This window comes from Cinclus cinclus, chromosome 3 (assembly GCF_963662255.1).
Source record: "Cinclus cinclus chromosome 3, bCinCin1.1, whole genome shotgun sequence".
Lineage (NCBI taxonomy): Eukaryota > Metazoa > Chordata > Aves > Passeriformes > Cinclidae > Cinclus > Cinclus cinclus.
In genome coordinates this window covers 93,678,121-93,705,713 of record NC_085048.1, presented here as the reverse complement: position 1 = coordinate 93,705,713, position 27,593 = coordinate 93,678,121, and the positions used below count along the sequence as shown (strand labels likewise).

The 27,593-nt window shown below is 38.7% G+C and overlaps 2 protein-coding genes across 4 annotated transcripts in view; both read left to right on the top strand.

Moving 5' to 3' along the window:
• The first annotated feature begins 38 nt into the window (after positions 1-38).
• On the top strand, positions 39-10,789 carry BPNT1 (3'(2'), 5'-bisphosphate nucleotidase 1). Its single transcript, XM_062489313.1, has 9 exons — positions 39-259; positions 2,684-2,808; positions 4,855-4,959; positions 5,221-5,328; positions 5,863-5,911; positions 6,881-6,972; positions 7,874-8,071; positions 8,928-9,033; positions 10,192-10,789. The coding sequence occupies exons 2-9, from the start codon at positions 2,692-2,694 to the stop codon at positions 10,338-10,340; spliced, it is 924 nt and encodes a 307-aa protein (XP_062345297.1). The 5' UTR covers positions 39-259; positions 2,684-2,691; the 3' UTR covers positions 10,341-10,789.
• A 3,137-nt stretch (positions 10,790-13,926) lies between these two features.
• The window catches only part of EPRS1 (glutamyl-prolyl-tRNA synthetase 1), a 38,164-nt gene continuing 24,497 nt past the window's right edge, over positions 13,927-27,593 (top strand). For all 3 annotated transcript variants that reach the window (XM_062490439.1, XM_062490437.1, XM_062490438.1), the window contains exons 1-9: positions 13,927-13,982; positions 16,237-16,321; positions 20,790-20,889; positions 22,676-22,832; positions 23,961-24,100; positions 24,748-24,848; positions 26,108-26,234; positions 26,434-26,626; positions 27,012-27,183. In XM_062490439.1, the coding sequence (XP_062346423.1) occupies positions 13,937-13,982; positions 16,237-16,321; positions 20,790-20,889; positions 22,676-22,832; positions 23,961-24,100; positions 24,748-24,848; positions 26,108-26,234; positions 26,434-26,626; positions 27,012-27,183 (1,121 nt within the window). In that variant the 5' untranslated portion in view covers positions 13,927-13,936. The remainder of the gene's footprint in view (positions 13,983-16,236; positions 16,322-20,789; positions 20,890-22,675; positions 22,833-23,960; positions 24,101-24,747; positions 24,849-26,107; positions 26,235-26,433; positions 26,627-27,011; positions 27,184-27,593) is intronic.

The following is a 27,593-nucleotide window of genomic DNA, read 5'->3' as shown; positions in this document are numbered from 1 at the left end:
GGCCGGGCGAGAGCTTCAGCCCCGCCCGGATCCGGAAGGATTCGGGGCGTTCCGACGTGGTTTATGTAGAGACCTCCCTGAAGGGGCAGGCACGGAGGCCTCGGTGCGCTGCGGGCGGTGAGCGGCGGTGCCGGGGCGTGGATCCCTGCTTGGCGAGGGTGACGGGCGCCAGGGTCTCGGAGCACTCCGGACGCTGCCGGCGATCCGTGCTGGGCCGCGGGGACCGGCGGAGATCCTGGGAAAAGCGAGGCCGGGCACGGTGAGTTGGCTGCTGCGCCAGCAGAGCTGCTCCTGCCATCCCCGAGCACGCTCCGCTGGGGGCATTCCCGGGCGCTGCTCCCAGCTCCGGCTGCGCTGCCCGGCGGGCGCTTTGCCACCGGGAATATTCACCACGGTAGAATCGGGAACGGGCTTCGCTTCTTTTTTTTTTTTTTTTTTTTTTTTCTCTTTGGTGAAATGAGATAGCGTAGCCCTTTCCCATTTGGAAATCTGCAGGTGAACCGCGGTGGGATTCCCACCCCGAGACCTAGCTGCCGGGTAAATATTGCTCCCTTACATAATGGAAAGTTTATCTTTCACTAGATGTATCTTTTTACTAGGCCGAAGTTTATTGTAAAAATATAGGGAGCTCTGGTCGCTTAGGCTTTGAGGAGTTCCAAGAAAGAAGTCATGGCTTAGTATTTGGATTTAAGGACATGCTTTGTGTGATGCCCACTTTCTCCTTTTGTCAGGCAAAATCATAGATTTGGAAAATGGAGTGTGCGTAAAAGAGACTGAATGAGAACCATCAACAAATCTGTCATGTGTGTGCTTTGTTAAATTGATAGTTGTCAGCCTGTAGTACTTACATGCATCAGAATTAAAAAGAAGAACAAGAATTGGAGAACTCATTAATTTTAGTAGGCATCAAAATAGGCTGATTTGTCAAGACTATTCAACAGTTTGGTTGCTGGGCTAGAAGAAAGGAGGGAAGTGAACAACTTAGAGGCAACTACTTCATTCACTTATCTAATCAAAAAGATCCAAAACACCAGAAGATGTGCTGCACAGGAGATGCAGCCCTATAAAAATTTAAGGCACCTTTGCATTAATAAAATGCTTTGTAATTCATTAGGTAATTACTCCTAATTATGTGATGAGGAAGGGGTGTTGAACGTCTAATTTCAGTTTCTTTTAATAAACCTTATTTTTTCAAAAAATATTTTAATTTTAAGGTTTGCCAGGAGATTCTGGGTTCACTACAGAAAGTATATTTGTTTGCCTTAAATATAGCCAAGAAAAATGTACCAAAGAGACACCTTGGGTCAAGCTTCAGGAGTGCAAGATAATATTTCTGTATTGTTTTCTGAATCTTATGAAATTTTATGTGAACAAAAAGTAAGTCAAGACTTCAAAAAAATTAAGTTTTCTTCTCATTTTATGAAGCAGAACCAAATGTACACTAAAAGGTCAAATGACTTTTTTTATGAGAAGCTGAGCAAAAAATGTTAATTATGTTCATCTGATAATTCATTTCAATCCTTTAATCCAAACTTCCCATCTAATATGCTACTTTTTTAACTCTTTCTCAGAAATTCTCATGTTCCAGATACTTTCATTATGGAATGAGCTATTTTCCTTCCTATTAACTTGGTTCACATAATGGCATAAACTTGAAATAGTATATGGCTTTCCATGTGTTACAATACATATTTGCTCTGCAACTTTCAATTATTTGAGAGCTGCTTTTTGCCACAGGTAGCATTTCCTCTGGACAAAATTTCCTCTGTGACCATTGCTACCTGTCCAGGTTTACTTTGGGTATGGACCTTGGCTATTTCACAGAACTCCAGAGCACTTTGCTCCCATCCATCAGCCGGAAATAATTAATATTAGCAACTGTGCTTTTTGAATGTGCTTACATAGTCGCTCTACTCTTTCAGCCTCAGAGTGCTTCTGACTTTACTGGTACAAATATGGTGTTACTAAATTGCTCAGAAAGTTCTTAAATCAGATAAATTTGGGATTCTGATAACTCTGACATTGCTGTTTTGTGAACAGCCATGAACTTGGTTTGTTAAGGAGGAAAGGAAAGGTGTTGAAACCTGTTGCCACTTAAGCAGTACTTGCTACAATTGCAATATTTATGAGTGATTGTTATATTACACTTCCCCCAAAATATATATCCTTTTGTGTGGAGATCAGTGAGTTCTTCTGTATTTTGTTTTGGCTCTGTGCTCAAGTGTTTTCCTTAGAAGTGTGTCATACATGTGAGGCCAAGCCAAAAAGTGTGTCATCTACACAGTCAGAAACAACTGATAGGAAAACATAAAAAGCAATTGGCTTTGCATTTAAAAACATGTAGTATGGTTATCAATACTTATTTTTCCTGAGCTAAAGAAAAGCTGGAAGGAATGCCTATCTTTCAAAGGGTAATTAGTTATTCCACTTGATAACTGAAGGCCCAGTGAATATTTGGCTATTTGGAAGATCTTGTCTACAATAGCTTTTCATCCTTGTGTTTGTGAATTGTATTTTTTAAAAAATCCAAAGCTCACCTCATTGCCACTCACTGTCAATAGCCCACTTTCCCATTTCCAGTCAGCTTATCCTGTATCTGTTTGAAATGTTAGGTAAAATACTTTACATTTTTTTCTTCTCTTAAAGAGAGAAATGTTCAAGTTTGTTTTTTGTTTCTTTTCAGCATTCAGCATGGCTTCTCCAGCTCTCCTCATGCGTGTGGTGGCCTCGGCGTATTCTGTTGCAGAAAAAGCTGCAACAATTGTTAGAAATGTGATGTCTGCAGGAGATCTGGGCATAGTGGAGAAGGTATTACCTTTTACTTTGTTTCAGTTTAATTTTAACTGTTAATCTTGAGTTAGATACAAGTCAACTGTGGTATTTTTAAAAAATCAGCAACTGTGGGAGGAAATACAGCCCTCACCTCCCTCACCACCACCTACAACAAATATTCCTTTTTAAAGGATTAAAACAGTCCTAGAGAAGTATCTTTTGACCAGTGCTTCTAAACAATATTTGTACATTTAAAAGAAACACCGTAATTCTGTCCTGATTTCCCTCACAAAACACAAGGTTTGCATAGCACCTCAAAATTCCTAATAAGGTATACCTCCTGTTAATTTCTATACCTATGTTCTAGCATCCTTAGTACAGCTTAAAATACTGTGCCCTTGATGCATTTTGGATTAGAGTAAATCAGTGTTTGATTTCCTAAAACAAAAAAGAACTTCAGATTTTATTATAAATCACAGCTTTCAAAATAAATTCAGAGCTTCAGATTTAATTCTAAAAAGAAAACAGGTATTAAAGTTCTTAATTTGCTGCAATTTATTAAGTTGCAGTGATGAGCCAGGATCTTTGTTTTGACTACAGTACTAGGTGAATAGGTGAAATTAACTTTTGAAGTTAATTCTAGTTTTACAGATATGTAACAATATTATGGGCTTTATTAAATATACATATATATATACATATTATTTTTGGTCTTTACATTGACGGTACTGCAGTTATTTACGTTATTCAAAAATGATCAACAGTAATAGGTGATATTGGTTCTAAGTAAGACTGGTTATACATACTTTTAAGTTTTTTGAAGAATGAATACTACAAACACACAAAATTGAAAGCAATGACCAACAGAAGAGGTTCCTGTTTGAGGGATTAGAGATCTTGAAATTCCTGCAAGCTTCTTGCCAAAGGTAAATGTTGAAGCAAGAGGAAGAATGCAAGAGAACCTCTGCATGTGCCTCTGTTTTGCGGTCTAAAGGGAAGAGATGCAGAACAGAAAAGAACAGAAGTGCTGCTTCTCATCACTCATCCTCTTTCTGCAGCCAGCAAACACCAAGACCAATTCTAACTAGCCTTACTGAAAGCTTTAGAACATCTGGGAAGGCAGTGTTGCACCTTTTCCCTCAACATAGTGACCTTCTATCCATTTATCTACTTCAAGGACAGCTGAGTATTTAGCCAGCTCCTCTACTGATATCCAGAGTTTTCTTTACCTGAGTCAGCTCTAAGCTCTCCATTTATATTGCTTCTCTTTGTAGAGCTTGCACTTTTTTTCCCCTCCACTTGGTAGGTAGTCACTTTTGTCCACCCATTCTTACTTTGAAGAACTACTTATACTGTTTTATTGGGTTCATGTCCTGGAACAAAGGACATTCTCTGCAATAAACTTGATCTTACTGAGTCTAAACTCAGGACAAATTTCAACCAAGATAATTAGGGATGAGAGGGAAAATTCAAAGAAAATTATCAAGTTTCATAAAATTAGCACTAAGGAACAGACCAGTTTTGAGTATGCAAAAATTAACCTATAACACAATTCTAAATGGATATGTCTAATTTTTGTAGCTGGTTAGAACATGTTTCATGTTGTCAGCAAAGATACAAGCAGATAAAATTTTTGTTTGATTCAACTAAGATGCAAATCTTAGGTGAACTGTCTTTATAAATTCTATTGCTAACAGAATTATTTCTTACTGGGATTCTGTTTCTGGACCTCAAGGGAGAAAAAACTGTTAATAAGTTGCCCACTTTCACATGTAGCATGTTATTAACATTTAAGAAAATACTGTAACACATGTAGCAACATGTTTGGCTACACAACATCAGGAAAGCTTGTAGTAATTTTTTTATGTCACTTTGGGCACCAAATTCTATTGTCAGACCAGTCTGTCTTAGCTCTGGGATGCACAGGAAAACTTCTTGTGGTTTTTGAGCTTGCCTCTCGCAAGGGTTGAAGATTTACCAAATTAGACTGCTTTTTCATTACAAGTAGATATTCAGAGTGCTGTATGGGCCCCTGTGCTGATGTATTTTTGAGAACACAAATTCCTATCCACTCTTGGACAGGCTGGACCCAACGACTTGCAGACCAAAGCTGACCGACTGGTACAAATGAGCATTTGTGCTTCCCTGGCACGCAAGTTTCCCAAGGTGACAATCATAGGAGAAGAAGTAAGTACCTGCTTTATTTCATTCTAACAATTTATCTTGCTGTTGTTTGCATTAGAATTTGCTTTGGCTGGGTTAAGGAAAGCATCAGTTTTAATTTAAAAAACAAAAACAACCCAAAAAGCAACAAGCAAAGGTATTTCCATCCCATTTCACCTTTTCATTTAATTAGCTTTTTGAAGCTGCTGTCAAATACACAGCTCTAAGGCAAAATGAGGTGAGTCCAATACATTTTTCTAATAATTCTGAGAATTCTTTTGTTAGGAACTGCCCACTGATGATGTAACTGAGGATTTAATTGAAGATGGTCACTGTGAAGAAATACTGAAGAAACCTTGTCCTGCTCAGTACACAGGAATTAAAGAGGAAGAGGTAATGTGGTAATGCTAGGCCTATGTCTTCATATTTTACATTATCTATACTACTTTCTGATTTTAGCTTAGAGTGTACAATGAAGAAAGGTTTTTTTTTTTCAATGTTGCCAATTTTTTTTGTTTGAAAACTTAAATGCAGTAATGAGACTCATACCTCCAGAGCTGCAAATGCTGCATGCTCCTGAGTGCAGTAATGGGAAATGGAAATTGGCTCCTTACAATTTGTGATTCTAATTAATTTGGCAGGAATCTAGTTTGGACATAAGAAAGTAATCTCATTTTCTATTTCAGTTTAATCCTTCATACTTCTATTAAGAGATTTGCTGAGACATTCCAGTCAATTTTTAAGCTTTTTTCCTTTTGTTGTAAAATGCTGTTATAGGCTTCAGTCAAATAATATTGTTAAAACTTTGGATCTCTTTATTTCCTTACTACTGTAAGGAATTAAAAGCACTAAAGCAAAAAATATATTTTGTGTGGTAATTTACATGATTTGTATTTGTTAATTTTCCTGTTTTTTTTATTCTTAAAGCTTGTAATATGGGTTGATCCCTTGGATGGAACCAAGGAGTACACTGAAGGTTGGATTTTCTTTTAATTCTGTTGATTAAAAAATAGCAATGTAATAAAGTAGCATATACATGTAGATAGTTTTATCATGAAAGTTACTTACAATATGGTTTCATAATGCTGATCTTTCTGTACTTTTTGAGAGCTTGAAATGTATTTATCCATTCCATTCAGTTCTAACCAGTACTGAATATTCCTGAGGGGCTACTGAGTTCTGACCAGTTTTTATCATTTCAAAGTGCAAAGAGCTGCCTTTGACCACTGGCAGGTTGTCTTAAGTTTTTAGTTAAATTTACAATTTTGCATATCTTTGAATTGAAGGACTAAATCTGCCCTTCACACAGGAATATGCTCGATTATATTTACATCCTCCTCTTAAACAACCCAAATACCACAGCTGTACTTGTAGCCCTTTCAAAATGAAACAAACTTATGGGAAGAAACTGTTTTCAGCAAAGCCTAATTTCTATCCATGGGAATAGACCCTAAAATGAAAGGAAAGAAAAAAATAAAAAGAAAAGCCTCCAAGAACCAATATGCTGGAACCTCACTTTTGCCTCCTAATGCATCTTTTAGTTGATTAATGTAAAATCTTTAGGCAGATTTTTTCCCCTTTTTGTGGAAAGAGATGTACAACTGTCAACAAATTTCTAGTTTTAAATTGCATTAAAGAACTCCCATCACGATTACAGAAGAATGTCATCATATACTGCTGTGTAGTTGTATCTTTAAACTTCCTTTTCATTATGTGTTAATTATAACATAGCTCTATTAAAAGTACTTTATCTGGGGCACTTTTTAGCAGACCTCAAGGCTAAATGACTAAAAAATGATGTCAACATCTGAGAATCCTGATTAGTATTTGCATTTTTAAGATAACACACTCCATATTGATTTGTGGACTTTTATTGAAGGTTTATGTTTTTATTAAGATCTTTCTCTTTTTCAAGCATAACTACATTCCTGCTTTTTCTGTCCAGGTCTCCTTGACCACGTAACGGTTCTTATTGGAATTGCCTATGGAGGTAAAGCGATAGCAGGAGTTATCAACCAGCCATATTACAACTATGAGGTATTAAATCATTGATTTAACCTAAAAGTTCCTCCTAAGCTACTTCAGTTAGCACACTTTCAACTGAAAAATGGTGTGTAGTGGCATTAGTGTTGTAATGTAAGGTATTGGGGTTTTTAAATTAAATATATATAATTTTAAACATTGGTTTCCAGGATCTGAATGTCAGAACTTACTAACAACCATACTGAATGGTGAGGTTGGTGTAATGCACTAATACAGGATATATTACATATATACTGTGTGAATTACTACAGTCCTTATAAAGTAGCTACTGTAAAACAAGTACAGATCAATGGTGTTGCAGTCTTTGCTAGAAATTCTTTAGTAAATCCACACAATGTGTGCATTTGCAATGCATAGTAACTGCCATAAATCTGCAGCCCTAAATATACCAAGCATAAATTGTCACTGACAGCTGGGATAGAGTGTATCATGCCAGGCTTCAAAAGCCAGGATAGCCAACCTACAGGCATTTACACATTTGGAGATTATTTCAGTGTTATTGGGGGGAGCTCATGAGCTGATGTAATGCTATCACGTTCTGTGTGACACATATCACAAAATATTTCAAATTACAATATACTTTCAGTTACCCATTGTGCCCCAAGTACAGAAATATACAAATATTAATCTTCCAGTCATTGGAGACAGGATGTAATGTACCACCACAATGTCACAGATAAGAAAAGGGTCAGTGATGTCATTGCCTTAGAGGGAAAGAGAGCCAGTTTTTCACTCTGGGCTCTAGAGTAGCTCTTTTTAGGTGCCACTGTTTAAATGTACAGCCCAGTATTAATATTACACTCCCTGATATGCCAAGATGCATCTAGGTGGACCTTTCCCTTTGTGCTTTAACTGCTGACCAGTGTGATTAACCATCACTGTGCCTTTTTTGTAGGCAGGAGCTAATGCTGTGCTGGGCAGGACAATCTGGGGAGTGCTGGGCATGGGTGCCTTTGGCTTTCAGCTGACAGAAGCACCTGCTGGCAAACACATCGTTGTTACCACCCGCTCCCACAGCAGTGCCCTGGTGAACGAGTGCATCGCTGCCTTGAACCCAGATCATGTCATCAGAGTCGGAGGAGCAGGAAACAAGGTATGAAAACCCCAAAACTTCTGTTTTTACTGGGAGGTGGCACCTTTTGGAAAAAAAAAATAAAAGTACTTTTTAAAGAAATCATTTGCTTGCGTGACTGTACAGGAGAGACTTCCTCTAACTTTCCCAGCACAACTTCTCTTCCTAGCATTCAGTCTGCTGTGAAGCTGAGAGAATTTGGCACAGGAGTATTTGTACCAGTGACCATACTGGTCATGACTGAGGTCTGTCTTCCCCAGTATTCTGTTTTTAGGGGTGAAAACAAAAAGTTGTAAGACCAGAAGGACTAAATGGGAATTCAGTTTAATCTCAATTATTAGACGTGTCCTCCTGTTTGTATTAATACAGCTTTTGTCCCAACTATGCAGCAGCACATTTGAAAGGATAAAAATATAAGCACACAGTGATATTTCCTTTGCAAAATTTCTCTATGTACAGAGAACACTTATTTGGTACAGGTTTTAAAGCTTAGTTTTGTCATAGCTGTCAAAAACACACCCTCTCATCTCTTTTCTCCAACACATGCAAGGCCCAAAATGGCACTAACACAACATGTATATAGTTTCCACTTAATTTTTTTAGTACTTGCACAAGAAGTGAATTCTTTTTTTCTGAAACTGAGAGCAGATTTTCATCCTATGAACTGTATTTATAACAATCAAAAATATTAAATAGGGAATGGTGATACCGTATAGCTTCTGAATCTTAATACATTTCTTGTAATATTAATAAGGAAATGGCTGGTGTTCCTTTCCTGAGTATCAGTACTTAAATAAATCCCCACTTCCTGGTGTTACTTCTACCCATTTCTAAATGCTTAGACTCTTTGCAATGATGGCAACTCTATCCCTAACAGGTCATTCAACTCATAGAAGGCAAAGCATCTGCTTATGTATTTGCCAGTCCTGGGTGCAAGAAGTGGGATACATGTGCACCTGAAGCTATCCTACATGCTGTGGGAGGTAAGTTCATAGCATTCAGAGTTCCAGGATAAGTGAAACTGCATTAATTTGAAGTTAGTTATACTTTACATTGAAAGAAAAATGACAATACATGTGTCAAGAACTGTCACATAATTAAAAAAGCCAAATCCCTAAATTTGGGGTATATTAATTTTAATGTTTTCCAAACAAATGCCTTTTTTTTTTCTGTTGGCTACTATCTCACAGTAAAATCTGCTGTCCCACTAACCGAGTATAGTAGTTTATTATTGGGAACATGTTATGTAATACATGGACATTGAATTCTTTAAACAGGCAAAAATAGGTCAAATAATGCAGTTGTTTTCTGCATGTACCAGCTCCAAAATTGAGTCATTCATACAATTCAATAGAATTAGTGGTCTCCAGCCAACACGAGACACTTCACTTATCTAGGAGCTAAGGGGCTGAAAAGTTATGAAAAGACTCACTACTGAGGATTTGAAGTAGTATTATTTTTTTTCAATTCTTCTTTTCACATTAATAGGCCTTTTGCCACCATATGCTGAAATTATGGGGTTTGATTCATAAGTTCTGTCAAGCAAGGATAACAGCCTTCATAATGACACTATTGAACTTCTCTGCAGCTTGTAGTGTTCATAACTGGGATAATTTTAAACAGGGTCAGCTCAACCTCAAAGCAACCCAACCAATCTGGGGCAGCACAGTGCTGTATTTAGCCTTTTTGGTAGGTAGGAGTCTCCTGGTCAAATTAGCTTGAATAAAGATCTGTGTTGCTCTTGCTAAGTGACTTCTAAAATCTCATTTAAAACCAGCTGGGGTATTTCTACATTAGAGTTTGTGGTATAGACTTACCCTAGTTTTCACTTGAACTGAGGGTTTTTCTTTGTTGCTTGTCAATGGCCAATGTAAAAGCTATTCAACTAGCATTTTAAGTAATCCATGAGAGAGAGATGTTTTCCTTTTTCTGAGACACAAATAATTTAAGTATTGTTGAAAAAATAAGCTCACTAGCTATTTGATTTCAGTCAATGTAAAACCTGTTGTACTTAAACTGGAAGCAAAGATACTTCACATCTAAAGACAGGCATATGAACTACAAAGACCAATTTTAGTTATTTCATTTGAACTAATAGACTCCAACTCCTTTTTGCTGGACTTTTTTTTTCCTTTTTGCAGGCAAGATAACTGATATCCGTGGCAATTCGTTTCAGTATAACAAGGAGGTGAAACACATGAATTCAGCTGGGGTCCTTGCCACTTTGAGAAATTATGACTACTATGCCAGTCGTATTCCAAACACTGTGAAAGAATCTCTTGTGCCTTAAAGCAGGGAAGAGTCTTCACTTGGCCTGGAAGGCTGAGAAAATGAGCTTGGAAAAAAGAAAGGAAGAAGATGACTGAGCTTGAAATTCTGTTTCATAGAATCTGAACTGAATTCTTTCAGATGGCGAAAGGTGTTCAACAATTTCAGAATTATAAAAAATCTCTAATCATCTGCTGGATCAGATTGTTTGGCTGTGTTGAGCAGACATCAAAGCAGTCACATTTATTCAGTAATTGTTTTCTGTGTTCTTTGGGAGTTTTCCTTCCTCATGACCGTGTGTAATATCGTGCTAATCATAACACTGCAGACCAAAAATCATCTTCTTATTCTGGTCACAAAATCGTGTTAAGTCATGTACCTGATTTTGCTCAATGGTTTTTGTTGTCATTAAGGGTTATTGTGCTAATTACAAATGGACTAAGGATTTGCCTGGATGGATGAGCCCATTTATTATAAAGTTGCCAGTTTTGATTCTTAGAAGGGCATCTGAATTTTTTTTGGTCTACACTGAGTTTTGGGATGGCGTGCTATTTGTTGGGCTGTCTGAGTTTTGCAGGAGGCAGGACATAATGCATCCTGGCCTGGAAATCTCAAATAAGGGTTCATGGATCACTGGATTCATTGAGGATCAGTGAAATGTACACACAGCAAGGTTCAGGACAGCTTAGTTGGGAACTCAAAGGAGCATGACAGGGGCAGGAGTTCCTAGCACCTGTATGATGATAAATGCCTTTGTCAGGGTTTATGCCACTGCAGTCTTGGAGCACTTTGGGCATCCAAAGGCAAGGTCACTTTGGCATACTTGGGAATAACAGAAATGCCAGACCTTGAAATTTTCCATGTTCAAATTCTGAGATAAACCAGGTACCCTTCCAACAGCCCCAGAGTTAAGGATGTTGACAGTACCACTTCCCCCTCCATGCCTTCTCCACAGGCATGTTAGTGGAGGGGAGAGAACAGGGCCAAGATCACCTAAAATTAACTTTGAAACTGGAGATCCCGTTTCAGTCAGCTTTCCCATAGGTGTGGTTGTTAGGAAAGGAGAATTCTACTGCCCAGTTCTCTTGAACATAGAAGAGAATGAGTAATAAATGACATATGACTAGCTAGAACTGGAAACTTAGCCAAACTCTTCTGAAGTCTCTTCAAGCTGAATTATGCTCTTGAACCAGTGAGGCATCTGTACCCTTCTTTTCTCCAGCTGTTATGACTCAAGTCACTTGCTCTCAAATGAAGGAGTCCTAGGGCCTTCTTTTCCCTCACAATGTGACACATACTGAGACATGCCATGGGGAGATTCCAGTTTCAACAGACAACACAGAGATTTTTTTTTTTTTCTTTCTGTTCTCTGTGTGGAGAAAAGAGTAGCATGTGTGTCAGATTCTCAGGCAGGTGATGTCAGGGAGGGTGTCTGAACACAGCTGCTTGCTTACATAAAGACTGAATCCCTAAGGTCTCCCACAGGATTTTTATTCTCTTACCCTCTGCTGGCACCATGAATGCCAAAGTAGCCTGCAATATGCACTGCACCCTTTCTCACTTCCTCTCTGCCCACAAGATTAGGTCTTCTAAATAACTACACTCTTCATCCACATAAACTATCTTTAAATGAGTGCCTCAAGGTACTTGTTTTCCGTACAGAAGAAAGTTTTGAAATTCAGTTTCCCACAGTGTGTTCAAGTTACATTTTTCTCCTCTCACATAAGATATTCAACAACTCTTCTTCACGTGGAGTCCTTAGGTTAGGTTGTTTCCTCACAGTAGGGTAACACCAATATGACTTCATTAAAAGATATGAACAAGGCAACTCTTCCTAAAGCGTTCCTGTCATTCCATGTGCACAGGTGGAACAGAATCTAAGGCATCTCTTCCTTAGTGAGGTCATCTTAGCCTAACATTTACAGATAAATTAGCAAGATTAGCATTTACCTCATTCTATCATGACACTGGATTAGAGCTGCATATATAGGAACAATGTGTGCTTCTAATCCTTTGATCTAAAGCCTACCTTTCTTCTCTCCCCTCAATTGCGTAACAGGTAAGAGCATGCAAGGCAGATTCACCCTGCTTTAATTAGAACCTTCTTCATATTTTGGCCCAGTGTAAGTTTAGTCATTGCACATATTGATTGTGAATGAGGTTTGAACCACATAGCAAGTCCAGTGATTTCACTGCTTGTTAGACATAGTTTTCACCTTTATCTTATACAGGATTCTTTGATATGCGTGCTGTAGCATTCACATCAAAATTTGCATGTGAATTTGCAAAACACCATGTTAAGATAAAATGTAGAACAACTCAGGCAACACAAAGGCCTGTCTTAATTGTTCTTCCCATGCAATCATTAAAATACAAAGGACAGAACCCACTGTTAGTAATCTTCTTCTATCACCTCTATAACCTTATTTTTCATCAAAGTTGCCATAGGTTTGAAAATCTCTTCGGCATAAGCCTCCCTCTAGTTCTGCTGTAATTTCTGTCTGCTCATTTAGTTACCTGAATAGGAGTCGAACACAAAGCATGTACCAGCTTGCTTACAGAAACTGTAGAACTGCTAACACAGGAGAAGAGTAAGGAAAGTTGAGATTAAATTCAGCAGCAGGAATCAAGCATAAAAACCAGCACGTAATGAGCAGTCATGCTCTGGCTATGCCACTACCTCCACCGCACAAAAAGCACAGGTTCACCAATCAAGCAGTTGATAACATCTCTGTTAGCACATTAGGTGCTACGGTAACAGCTATAAAATAGATGGAGGGGAAAAAAAACCCAAAACACAGTGACACTGCATTGTCCTTGCAACAAAGTGAATTTGAGCCAGTCTGCTGTGAAAACCCGGTGACGCAGCATTTTGTAATTCATTCCAAGGCTCCAGAAGGTGGCTGGGCACTGGGACGGGCTCTCCAGCGAAGTGGTCACAGTGCCAAGCCTGCCAGAGTTCAAAAGCGCTTGGACCACAGTTGTGCAGGGCCAGGAGTTGGACTCAATGACCCTTGCGGGTCCCTTCCCACTCGGGATATTCTAGGACTCATTTGACCCGCTGCAATATTCGCACATTTGCCAGGAGTTTAACGAGTGACATCCTACAAAACCAGAGGAGCGAAACCACCGTACTCAAAGGTGTGGGCGCGCCTTGCGCTGCTCGATCTGTTTGGATCATCACACATAGGAAAGGGGCTGGAGGCATCTCCACGGCTGCTGCCAGACATGCAGCTAAAGGCTTTGGCCCCGGGAGAGGCTCAGCGGGAGGAGCGGTGAGAAGGGAAGCAGCGGCAGCTGTGCTGAGGGCAGGGCAGCCTTCACCCAGTCCCCGTCCCTCATCCCGGACGGCTGCCTAGAGCTCCCCGTGCGCCGTCCGCTCGGCACCTCCGGCTGGCTCCGGGCGCGGCAGCTCCCGTCGGGACCGACCGGCGGCGAAGCGATACACCGGACACCCTCGCCTCCCGCTCCGCCGCCTCGACGGCTTCTCCCGCGGAAGTGACGAGCGCTTCTCCCGCCCCGGGGCGGGTCCTGCCGGGCCGCGCCTGGCCCTGCCGAGCTGGCACCGCTGCGCGCCCCGCCCCGCTGCCTCCCTCGGTTCCGGCGCTGGCGGCGGGAATGGCGGCGCTGAGCCTCACCGTGGACGCGGGCAGTCCCCCGCTCGGTAAGTGCGGGCCGGGCCTCGCCCCGATCCCGCTCTGCCGGGCGGTCCGGCGCGGTTTTGTCTCCTTCCTTCCTTCCCTCCTTCCTTCCCTCCATCCCGTCCCTGTTGCATCATGCGGCGCTGGCCGTGCCCGCGTGCGGGGCCGGGCGAGGCGGCGCCGGGGCCCGTGCTCGTCCTTCCCATTGCTCCCGTCCTTCCCATTGCTCCCGTCCTTCCCATCCCTGCAGCCCTTCCCGGGGCCGTGTGCCCGCTGCGGGTCCCTTTGGCCGGCGCTGGGCATAGCTCGGGCACGGTGCAGGCTCGGGTGACTTGGCACCTTGGGGCTGAATGTTCAGGGCAGCCCTAGTTCACGTTGCCTGTTCGTGAGCTCTGCCGCTGTGTTGCTGTCTTTCATTTTCAGTTCTGATCTGCTGCTAAAATTCCTCTCTGGGGAGCTGGCTCGAAGTTGCACTGTGAAATCTTGCTTTCCCAGTCGCTCACTACCCTTCGATGTTATTTTTGCCTTTAAAAATGTGAGAACCTACTTCATTGCGCTTCCATCCTTCTGGAAACAATCTTTTGTATATGTTCCATAAAATTTCTCCATTTCGTTACAGCTATTCAAAATAAATTTTCTTCCCATTCTTCATTGTAGTTTATTGATTTATTTTTTCTTGCTGTTATTCCCAAACACATTTCAGAGCTGAATACAGCTTGCATGACTACTGATTCATGGTATAAAAACATATACGTTTTAAATAAAATTTCTTCTGATACTTGTTTATACTGATTTGCCAGCAAAAAAAACAAAACGATGCAGTGTGAATTATGATTAACATCAGGTGTAGGGGCTTTGGAGACTTATTTGACAGCTGGTGAGTGGCACTGGAGGTTAATTTCAGATGACTGCATGATTGTGTCAGGAATACTACATATTACTGATGAAACATTTGTATCAGGGAGACAAGCACACTCGTCTTACTCATCCCTGCTTTGTGCTCTTCACCATGTTTGCTGTGCAGTGGGAAAAGTGTATTAGTTTTTAATGTCATCAGTATTAATTACATAGCTTGGTGCACATAATAGTCATTTTCAAAGCATTTCCATGCATGTCATTAAAATACTTACGTGTCTTACTGAAGTATTGCATAAGGGATGTCACCCTGAATTTCACAGATGGATAGCTGAGGGATGAGAAGAACTTTGACTTACTCTTAATGCCACAAGAAGGGTTTTCAGCTGAGCAGAGGTGAGAGCTAGGGAATTCCTAGCTCCAGTGGTTTGTATTTAGGCCAGAGTATTAATAGCTTATAGTATCATCTGCCTTGCTAGCTGGAGCGTTGTTCTAGGGAGGATAAAGTGCGCAGCGCGCTATGGAGGCTGTAACAGGTTAGGTGCCTTTCCAGACCTAGGGTACAGTCCTTTGGCTGGTTTGCCTATGCAAAAGCTTGCTGCCTTTGTACATGCTTCTGAGCAAAGTTAAAGAACACAAGCTCCTCTGCTTATGCTCAGCAGGCTGACTCTGGAGCAGAGCCAGTGCAGAAGCGCAGCCAAGTGAGCTCGGTGCTTTGTTTGAGCTGCTGTGTCGTGCTGTAGAGACTCAAGATCAGAGCAGGTTTGCATCAAGCCTCTTCAAACGTGGGCAGAGCTGTCTTCCAGTCAATGGTGTTGCCTAAAATCTTCAGTAATTCTTTTCTTTCTGGAGAGCCTTTTTTACTGTCATTGGTGAACTACTTTGAAAATCCTGTGTAAGCTTCCTGAGCTTGTACATGGATAAAGTTTCTTAGTTTTGAATAGCTAATCTTTTCATAAACTTTAAATCAGGTTAAAAATAGTCTCATCCTTGTTCAGAAAGTGATGGTATATTCAGTAATTGATCTCCATTGATGCATGTGTCAGGGCTGGGATGGAGTACATTAGTAATACTGTTCAATAATTAAGGGCTTTTTGATTACATTCTCCTCATATACTAGGGGACAGGACTAATTTTTCCCATACCCTTAGGAATCAAAAATGTGTTGCAGCTGACACCTGCTGAGCTCACTGCAGATCACTGTGTGCTGGACATTATCAATCTGAAGCTGTAAGGATTGCCAAGAAGAAGCCTCTTATATATGAGACTGAACATTGATTATTTTGTTTCCCTGGACATTCTTGAAGGAGCTGGTTCAGTCACCTGGTCCTAGTGGATAGGAGATGTAACTGGTTGGTTTTAACTATGCAAGCTGTCTCTCCTGGAAGGAAGTTCAGTATCTTTTTCTCTTGTTTTTCCAAGGAGCTCTGCTGACAGTGGAGCATGTGAAGGATGATGTTCAAATTTCAGTGCAAGAAGGAAAAGAAACCATTCTCTCTGTATCTGAGTAAGTGACTTTGCATCTCTCCTTCTACCTTTGGGTCAGCAGTTTTAAAAATCACGTGGTTGTAACATTGACAGTAACCTTTTGAGGTAGGAGGAAGAGAGAAAAATACAGTTTTATTCGTTGCTGCATTACTACTGTCTCTGTTGTAAAGGCAAAACATTTACAATATATTCTGAACTAGATCTTTATGGAAAAAAATCTTTTTATTCACATACCTATTTATAGTAATTTGTGTTGTACCAGTCACTTTACTGTTTAGGACTTGTTGTGGTGCCATGGATTACCAACAGCAAGGCCATTTTATATTAGAGAGGTTTGATATATAAGATTCCTTGGACTTGTACGTGTGTGGTGGACTGAAATTTGAATGTTTAGGTGACATTATTTTAGGCTCCCTCCTGTGTGTGTATAAGCAAAGGCATGGTGTTGTCTTAGGAAAGTGCTAATTAACTGTGCTGTACTATCCAGTGTATCTGTCTGCACACTGTAGAAAGAATATTGGATTTTTTTGTAATAATCTGTTACCTGTCCTAAAAATACTCTGCCATTGAATGGATAATTTCAAGTTTGAGGCATGAAGATGGTTTTTACAATCTGAGTAAGATCAAATGCCTATCAGAAATACAGGACTAACACTATTAGTTTTGGGAACAATGCAGCAGCTAGCTGCATTGTCATCTTTGGTTCCATATCAGTTAAGACATAAGGATATATCAAGAGGAGAGATCTTGCTGTCTGACATTGGTGGGAACTCTGGTATTTAGTATCTAGAGTAAGGAGCATATTTGTACACATGAGCATTACAGTTGTAACTTAAAGTATAGCAACACCATGATGAATTTGGAGTTACTGATTATAACTGTAGTTTTTGAACGTTGATTGTTTTTTTGAAGATCAGGGGGAATCTGTTGTTCAGGCTTGCTGATAAACTCTCCTTTTGTGAGCTAATTCAGTAGAAGACGCTGTTAAAGCCACCAATGCATTATAAATTGGAATACCTGCTTGTCTGTAGAATGGCTATAAAAGCAACCAGTTTCATCTTTCACTGCAGTTACTGACTTGCTCCTCATAAAGTAACACCAGCTGGGCCTTTCCATGTCTTCTGACCTTAGCTAAAGAGCTTGTTGCTATGTACATATATTTGCAGAAGATCAAAGTACAGGAAAATTCTCAGTCTTCAGTCATGGTTGTTTTATTGGTTGCAAATATTATTTCTGTTTAGAATTATAGACCTGAACTCAGATAGGAGTTCTGGCATAATCTGATGTTGCGTGTTGTCTTTTGCTGTGCCTGTTAATGGCATTGAATTTGTGGTTTTGAATTAAAGCAAGAGAAATGCGACAGGCTGTGTTGGGATTTAATTGGTACAGCTTTAATAGTCTTCAGTGTGTTTTGCACATGTGGGATGCAGCTTATATAACAGAAAGTTCATTGGATATTTTTTTAGTTGCAGGAGAAATTTTTCCCCTTAAGCGTTTAGATTTTGTTTTACTTTGGCAGTTTAGGCAGTGTATGGATGTATAGATTAATATATATGAATACGCTCCTGTGACACATGAAAACAATCTTGGGATAATTTAAATGTATATAGTTGGCTTTGAAATAATATTTATTTCATTAAATAATTTAGTGTTGCCATGCCTTCTTTCTACAGCGTTGCAGAGCTGCTCATTTTGGCTGTAATGGAACTTGTCAGAAATGTAAAGCAAACACTCTTCTTCTGCACTTTGACCCCAGGAGGATAATGTCTAGAATCATGGTCCCATCAGATGGAAATTTCTGTGTTAGTGCCCTCTCTTCCCTGGCATTGGCCTATGTTCAATAAGTTACTCCAGACCTCAGCATTGCATTAATTTTCACTCACTTGGTTGTACAATCATTTAAAAAATTGATTCTCTACCTTAAAGTCTGTTAAAAGTATATCTGCAGCGTGAGAGGCATCAGCTGAACTCATATCTCAACTAATGCTTTTGGTAAATGGATTTCATGGCGTGAGTTGTGCTGAAGCATCTTATTTTGGCATGATGTGAAAATCACTTGGGATGTTTTGGATTTTTTTTTTTTTTTGGGAATCCATTAGTTATAATGACTTCAGTTGAACAAGAAAGAACATTTTATTTGTGATTCTTCTGGGTTCTGTTTTGAAGCTTAGTTAAAATCTGGTGTCAAAATTTTCAGCTAACTAGCTGAAACTTAGCTGTCAGCTAGCTGTGTGAAAGGTTAATCGCTCATTTAAAATGCTGAATTTTATTTTAAAGGTTATTTTTGAAATCTTAGCTTCAAAACTTCGTGTAATAATAGCTCCTAAGCAAACTGCTAAGTGCTGATGGCTTAATGGAGAGTTTTGGTGTACCTGTATCTTGTCAGAAAACAAACTGCAGTACTACTTTTGTGTTTTGTGTGGTGAGCACATGCACATTTCAGAATAGTTTTTCCTCCCAGGCAGATCAATCCAACCATTCCACAAAGCTTTTTACAAATCAATTCATTATAGATTTATTATGGTTGGAAATAATTTGTGGTTTGGGTTTTTTTTTTTGTATTTTGTGTTTGTTTTGTTTTGTTTTGTTTTTTGATCCCTTTTCCCTATCTTGTCTTCTTGAATATTTGCCCTGGTGTTTTAATTATGTGGCATTTCATGTCACTCTCAATAGTTGCTCTTTGCCTGTAACATTGCATTGTCCCTGTTCATTCTTCCTTACTTAGCCCTGCAGTTAGCAAGCACTGGTTGCAAAGGGCCTTTTATAACTTTTCTAAAGAAGCCAATTAGTGATGTTTGGGTGGGAATATTTTGTTTTTCTTGAAGAAAATAAGAACTTTAAAAACATAAGTATTATTTTACTCAGAGTAACATTTTCCCACTTCATACATGTATTCAGTTTTGCTTGAGTAATCAAGGGGTATTTGTTTTTGTATGAGCTAGTGAAAACAATAAAAGTGCATTTCACAGACTTTTCAATTGAAAATATATTGGAAATGTTTTGTTTTTCTCAATTTAAAAATCTTCCTTAAAATATGATAGTGGAAAATTAGAATAGGACACACTTTGTACTTTAAACACGCTACTGTGACTTTTGGTTTTAGTTATACTTTGTGGGTCTTAAATATAAATATATACTGGATCCTAGGTGCTTGGAAAGCAAACAAAAGTAAAAGCGAGCGAACAAAAAAACCCCTCCCAATGAACTATATTCTTAGGTTTTACTGCAGTTAACCTAATGAGACTGACTGGTCCATTTCTACTAAAAAATGGGACACAATTGTTAATATATCAAGCACATTCTATATAATTTTCAGAACTTTTGTTGATTTTTGCAGGGCTTGAGGACTATGAGAATTAATTTTATAAAGGACTCAGTAGGTAAAAAAGGATAATAGACAACAGTGACAGAACAGAAGCAGAACCTTGGTTGGACAAGTTTTAATTTAATGAATTTAATGTAGCATTCAGTCTATTAAGTTGAGTAAATGTTCAAAACACTTACAGGGACTCATTTTGTTGATAGCAGTGCTTGATTTAGAAGCAACTGGAGCTCTGTCTTTGCATCTACATGGGACTATAGAGTGGAGATGAGTACTATCTGGAGAACTGATGCTTCTGATGCATCTTTCTACCAAAGCTCTTTACTAAATATTAATTTATCTTAGATGAACTGGAAGCTAGATTTCTGACAACGTGCAGCTTTTGTTCATACTGTGTATAATGTAGGAAAGGGACGTGAAAATAAAGAAAGAAATACTTCCTTTGGAGAGCCTTTCTTCTGCAGGTCTGTTAGAAACTTTCATAAGCGTAATGGGAACAAAAAATTCAAATTAGTCTGTTATCTGGAGAAGACTGGGGAAAAAAAAACGAATACAGCCAGGCAAGTTTGTTCACCAGGGGATGGTCTCTGTGAAGTGTGAATTGACTAAAGTGAGTTATGAATGATCAGGGATTTTTCCCCTGATGCTAGCCCTTAAAACCGTGATGAAGACCTCTCAGTTCTTCTGTTGATTCACTAGGAATCCTCTTCAAAGTTATCCTGCTTTTATGATAAGGAAACAAATACTGATTAGCTCCTTATAATCTGTAAAATCTGTAGCTCAGGTTATACTTACGAATTCTATCAGATGTGGAGAGAGTTTTAGTATTTGAAAGAATAATCAGAGTCTTATTTCCTTATTTTCAGCCTAATCAAAATTCTTGCACATATAGAGACTTATTATTCGATATTGTGATAGAAAAGCAAGGACTTATTTATTCTTGTGCTAGGTTGGGGGGGGGGGTTGTTGTTTGTTTTGGTTGTTTGGTTGGGTTGTTTTTTTGTTTGTTTTTTTTTCCCCTCTGGTGACCTGGTACCTGCTGGCTCACCCAGAAGTTATTTTGTGTTTGCTTTGCACATTTTTCAGCTATGTGTGTGCAATTAAAGTTGAACTGACTGGAGGTAGTAATTTACTATACCTTTGTCTTGTCTCTTTCTGGTTTTAGGCAGGTTTCATTTACTGATGTGAATTCCATAGCTCGGTACCTGGCTCGAGTTGCTGCCTCTGCTGGCTTGTATGGCTCAAATCTGTTGGAACACACTGAGGTGAGAAGGAATCACAGAATCATAACATGGTTTGGGTTGGAAGGGACCTTAAAGACCATCTATTTCCAACCCTGAGGACCATCTATTTCCCATGGGTAGGGATACTTTAAACTAGACCATGTTGCTCAAAGCCCCATCTATCTTGGCCTTGAATCACACTCTTGTCTCTTGGTTTTTTTTGTTTTTTTTTTTTTTCTTTCTTTTCTCTTTTTCTCTTTTGGCCTGTTCTAAGTTGGGGTTGGAGTTTTTTTTTTTTTTCACGTTATGTCTATTGCTCTGCATTTTACTATTCGATTGAGGTTCCAACTGTGTGGGATGCTGAGGGTTTTGCTTTTTTGCTAAGCTTCCTCCTTTGTATAAGTCTGAAGTCTGAGTTTTGAAAGGGTTGCCCTTGTCTACCCCTGCAACAGCAGCTCCTAAGTGACAACTCGCTAATATGAAATAATTCAGGTTGGAAGGTGATGCATGGGATTTTCCCTCATGGCTTTCCTCAGCTCTGTTGCCATCAGCTGCTATCTTGTAACACTCCAGTGTAACACCAAGGAACACTGAATGGCATTGAAATCCTGAAATAGTTTTTGCTGTGTATGATAGACAAAACCCTGACCCCGGTTTCTTCCTGAGTTTATCTCAGAATAATCAATCCTGTGCTGAAGTTTAAATTGATAACTGAAACTAGTAGACAAATTGAAATTTATTTCCTCTGAAATTTGGGGTAGGACTGAAGGACTTGATTCTTGAAGCCAGTGGTAATCACTATTCAATCACTCTTCAGCCCTCATAGCTAGTCTCAAGGGAAGTGTTGTCTTAGTAATTTGGCTGTGAGGCATTAAAAAGTAGTAAGTTATCTCGTGGCTATTTGAAATTTCTGTCCAAATCCCTTGTTTTTAAGTTAAGCCCAGACCCCAGCAAACACACTTTCAGGGCTGGTATTTCTGGTACAGTACTTCTTTTCACTTCTGCCTCTTTCCAAAATAATACTGTACTTGGAGAAGTACAGGGACAGCTGCATCTGTGGTGCTCATATTTTGGCCTGCAACTGCAAATGACTGAACTGAGTTCTGGTTGTAATTACATCTATGCCTGCCACGTTGGCTTGAGTGTTGGAAGGATTCCCATTGCAGCTTGCAGAACACTTACACATGAAATTGGATGAGAGGAGTAGAAGAGACACTTAGTCTCTTGCAGGGCTGAGGGATTCAGTTTGTAGACAGGGCTACATTACTAACCAGCCTAATTCTTAACTTTTTTTGTGTGTGTGTTTATGTGCAAAGTTGCAGCTAGAGACTTTTGCAGGAGAGGGGAGGAGGACTCGTGAAGGGCAGGGGTTTGGTTTCCTCAAATCTAAGAGGATACAAGGAAGAGAAGATAGGGACTAAGGGGAAAATGGTATACTAACTAGTAGCAGTACCAGGAAGAGGAAATAGATCACAAATATGGTATGTAAATAGCTGAGGGATAATGATGATTATTATATGCTCTGTGTGATAAATATCTAAGCTTATTATTTTACCAATAGGAATAACTTCAGTAAAGTTGGTGTTTTATGCGGTTTGAATTCTTGTTGAAGGAAGAAATTGAATTTCATTATTTAGTATAGTTCTGGGTGAATTTTTCGGTATGATTTGTTTTAAGCATTCTTTCAACATATGTAATGATCTGATATATTTAATGCTAATGTTCCTGTTAATGTTTTCTGTTCAGCCATTAGATTGATTCAGTTATTTGACAAGCTTTATCCTCATTCCTTAAGTAACATTAACTGTCTTTTGTCCCTTCAAACAAGATTGACCATTGGCTGGAGTTCAGTGCTACAAAATTATCCACTGCCAGCCAGTTCCCTTCAGCCATCCAAGAACTCAACCACTGTCTGTCTCTGAGGACGTACTTGGTGGGAAACTCTCTGAGTCTCGCAGACTTGTGTGTCTGGGCTGTACTAAAAGGTATTGTCTTATGTTCTCTGTTTCATTGGCTTGCAGTCAGTATACTGCAGGAGTCCCTGATTTTTCTTTTTTGTGGATGCTAGTAGTGACTCCTAGCTGTCTGACAGACTTGTGTACTGTCATGCACACTGCTGTGACCTGTGCATCACTAGTGATGGCAGTAGTATAGCTTAGGAAGTCCTAGATTTCTTTTTTTTAACTTTGTTGTTGCATTTGGAAATTTATGAGCTGTAATTTCTAGGTGGAACTTTTTCGAACTTCCTCTGTATTAATAATTGTAAGAACATCTTTTATTGCCTGTTGCCTCAATATGAAAATGTGCAACGTCAAATTATATGCATAGACCTTTCTGTGGCATTATCTTAGCAGAGGAGATTTCTTTGCTGTTTACTTTGAATTATTAAAAGAGGTAGATGTTACTCTGAAAATACTCTTTAGACGTTAAAGAAGCTTTAATGATCTGGTTTTATGTATTTGGGTTTTATTTTCTCTTAGCTCTATATCTGAAGGTGATAAGTGAAGACCTACCATTCAGTATAACCCAATTCCACTTGAAAGTAAAGAGCATAATTAAGATTGAAAGCTATCAGCTTTTGGTATTTTTTCAAAGTTTCTGCTCTTAAGAGCAATCTGAAGGAAGTACCTTTTTTTTTTTTAATTTTTTTTTTTTCCCCATTGGAATCCCTGGGTTGAGTTCCTTGGAAATTAGATTGTGTGAATGCAGCCCCCCAGAAATAAAGGGGGGTATTAGCACATGTTTCACTTACGATAAAGCTTAGAAAACGTCAAATGTTAGCTCAGTAAAAGACTATCCTATATTTCTGTCTTGAAATAAAGTTGCTACTAATTTTGGGGTGGATGATATAAGGAAGAATGTGTGTTGACTGTTCACCCTCACCTTCTGCCTTGATGAATCTGAGAAGGAATGCAGTATGTTTTGGGTTTTAAGGGAATTTGTTTATTTAATTTGCTTTTGAATGACTTGTGCCCCCATGACTAAATCTCTTCAGAAGAGAGAGTGAGTAGATTTTTTGAATCATCTTTTCTTAGTCTTAAAAGGCTGCTGTTGATAAAACTAATTTTATTTTTATAATTTCATAGTTTGAAAACTTCTTTGTTTTCTGACAGATAATAGCATCTGGCAGGAGCAGTTAGAACAAAACAAAGCTCCTGTGCATGCAAAGCGATGGTACAGCTTCCTTGAGGTACAGCGTGCTTTCCAGTCAGTAGGAGCCAAGTGGGCTGCTGGTACACCAAAGGTTAAAATGGTAAGATTAACTCAGATCCTCTGGGGAGAGTAGCTTAATTTCTGTGATTATACTGCAAGAATTTTTTTTTTTTTAAGTTAGAGAATTAAAAACTAAAAGTAAGCAGTCGTACAGTGAACTAAACTTCTGTAAACTCTTGTTTACAGCTAAAGCTGTCACTTTCAAGTTTAGAAAAGCATGAGTTGTCTAGTCCTGTGCCTAAGTGGAATAATGGAAATATGGCACCTCTTCTTTTAATCAGCACTGCTCTTTAGATATATTGTTTGCTTTTTCTAAAGAGAGTTTGAGATCCTAATAGACCTGCAAAGATTGCTCTCTTCAGCTGACCGAATTTGTTAATCATGTTCAGGTTAAGAACACTAAGATACAAAACCTTAACTAGCAGTTGTTTTCTTCTATGGAATAAATTAGACAGCTTGGTGGGGCTTTTCAGTCCTGGACCAGATTTGAAGATAAAATAGCTTAAAACTCTAGAATTAATCTTGTTTTAGAGTACGTTGAGTAATTGAAAATTGTGAAGAGATTAATTTGGGGTCCAATATGGTAGCTTGTAGGTTTGAAAGTAGACTTCGATACAGCAGTTATTATCGAGAGTTTTATACCTGATTTCACAGCTAATACAATCTGTAATTATGCCTCTTTTCAAGGCAACAGAAAAAGAAAAGAAAGCGGATGTCGGGAAGTTTGTTGAACTTCCTGGAGCAGAGATGGGAAAGGTCATTGTGAGGTTTCCTCCTGAAGCAAGTGGGTAAGAAACATGAATATTTAGAGAAGGTTCTATTTGTGTTTTGTCTTTAAAAAAAACAAAGTGCTTTGGTGAGACATTAATCAGCTTATCAGACAAGGCTGCTAAACCAAATGGGTGTTTAAAGCTTTGTCTCCACTAGAGCTGTTTGTTTACTTCTCCTCTGCACTTCATTGCACCGTTGCCTGAACTTGGACTAGGGAGTTTAATTGTGAGGTGATGATGTGCTGCTCAGCAGTGGGATGAGGAGGAGCAGGAGGATAGCATTTCTATGGATAATGGATGTTTGTGCCCTGCCAGAAGCTATGGTGTGGACATGCCGTCCTTATTAATTGGGTCAAGAGACTTGGTGCTTCCCAAGGAAACTTAGGTTTGAGAAAGGAAAGATGTATGGGATAGCCTTCCTTGGGGAAGCTTTACACCAGATGTATAATGTAGGCTCAGGGGTCCAGACTGTGTGGAACACCAAAGCACAAACTCCTTAAAGACCACACAGAGGAGATGTGATGAATCAGTATAATAAACTCAATTTTCAGCCAGCTTTTTCTTTTCTGTTTCTTTTTGGAGTTGCCTGATGACCTATACAATTTCTATGATTGCATTCTTCCATTAAACTGGCTGTTCAGCACCACATGACTTCTGTAGTTGTGTTTCTTACTCTATTAGTACAATATAAATTGTTACTCAAATATTGTAAATTATGTATTTATGTACATATATGTCTATAACATATATTATTCTCAACTTGCTTTAGTAGTTTTTGGTGTCTTAATCCTGGTGTTTTAAAACACTGTTCTTCAGGGACATGTTACTCTCCTTTTGTAAGAGATTTTAATGTTGTGGATTTGGGGATTTATATTTAGTTTAAAATGTCAGTAGCTTTTTTAGCTTATATGAAAAAATACAATCAGAAAATTCCACTCTTGTGAATGTGGTAGGTTCAGATTTTCTGGTAACTTCTACTGGGTGTCATCAACAGTTGCTTTAGGTCAGTCTGTATAAATGGAGATAATTGCACTCTAATCTTCATATTCATAATAACACTCTAATTTACAGCTTTAGGTATTTTTAACAGTTAACTACTAAATTTATGGTAGAAGAAACAATCTATTTTCATAAACATATAGTATTTCAGCAAATATCCTAGGTTTGTTTGTTCGTTATACTTAGGCATTGCTTTCCATTCTTTCTCCTTCACTCACAAATAAAGTCTAGCTGAAGTATCTCAGGTGTATGTATTTATTTTTTCATTTCCTTTGTAGATACCTGCATATTGGTCATGCCAAAGCTGCCCTGTTAAATCAGCACTACCAAGTTAACTTTAAAGGAAAACTTATTATGAGATTTGATGACACAAATCCAGAAAAGGAGAAGGAAGACTTTGAAAAGGTATGACAAGATAGCACAGTGATTATAGGCTGTGAAGGAGTGGTTAAGTGTATGCCTCTCTTTCTTTCATGCTTATTCTTACGGCTTATCCTTGCTGGACAATGGAGCATTAAAAAACCCACATCTGACATGAAGGGGATAAAGATGTAAGAAAATTAACTTTCCTGAATATTACAGCATACATTTTCACACTTTGCAGGTTATTCTTGAAGATGTTGCCATGCTGCACATCAAACCAGATCAATTTACATATACCTCAGATCACTTTGAAACAATAATGAAATATGCTGAGAAGCTTATTCAAGAAGGGAAAGCGTATGTGGATGATACTCCTGCAGAACAAATGAAAGCAGAGCGTGAGCAAAGAGTGGAATCTAAACACAGAAATAACTGTAAGATATTTTAAGCTTCACTCTTTCTTTCTTTCTTCCCTTTTTGGTTTGGCATCAAAACTTGATTTTTATTAATGAATATGAATGAGATTACTAAATTGCATATCTTCAAGGTCCTTATAGAGACTTGAAAGTGTTTAGTGCTTTGTTTTACAAGGCTGTATGGATTAAGTATATATTTAGATAAGGGCAAACTTGTGTATGTATGAATTAATCACCGATTCATTCATTACCACTTTAAAAATTCAAAATGTAAAATGTATGAAAATGAATTCCAGTGTCTGAAGAGGGGGATGACACTGATTTTTTTTACTGCAGTAATAAAACTTGATTCTGTATCAGCTTCATAATACCTTAGAAAATGGTTTATTTTTGTTGTTCTTAGGTGTTAATAAGAATCTCCAAATGTGGGAAGAAATGAAAAAGGGAACAGAATATGGACAAACTTGTTGCCTACGAGCAAAAATAGATATGAGTAGTAATAATGGATGTATGAGGGATCCAACTCTTTATCGTTGTAAAAACCAGCCTCACCCTCGGACTGGAAATACCTACAAGTATGTCCACTTTTTCCTTGTGTGGCCTGTAGCTTTTGCTCTTTGCAGGGCATTTACAATTCCTTAGGAAATTTCTTTTTGATGCTTGGAACCTGCTAGCATTTTTCAACCAGAATATGTAACGAGTCTCTTGATTTTCTGAAATTTGTATAAAAGACTTTTAAAACGTGTGAGATGGCCATCTTGGTCAACAGTGAATATTATTGCAAACAATTATTTGAAAAAATTATTTCAAATATTATTTGGTCCTTATAGATGTTTGAAAAAAAAACAGTGTAGGGTTGGTTTTTTAGGCTTGAATATTAAGGGTGTGATCAGTTAATTTCTTGGAGGCTTTCTTCGTCTTAAAATGTATTGCTCTCTGGATCTTTTTGTGGACAATTTCTTGTGTATGTGTTGTTTTAGTCTTA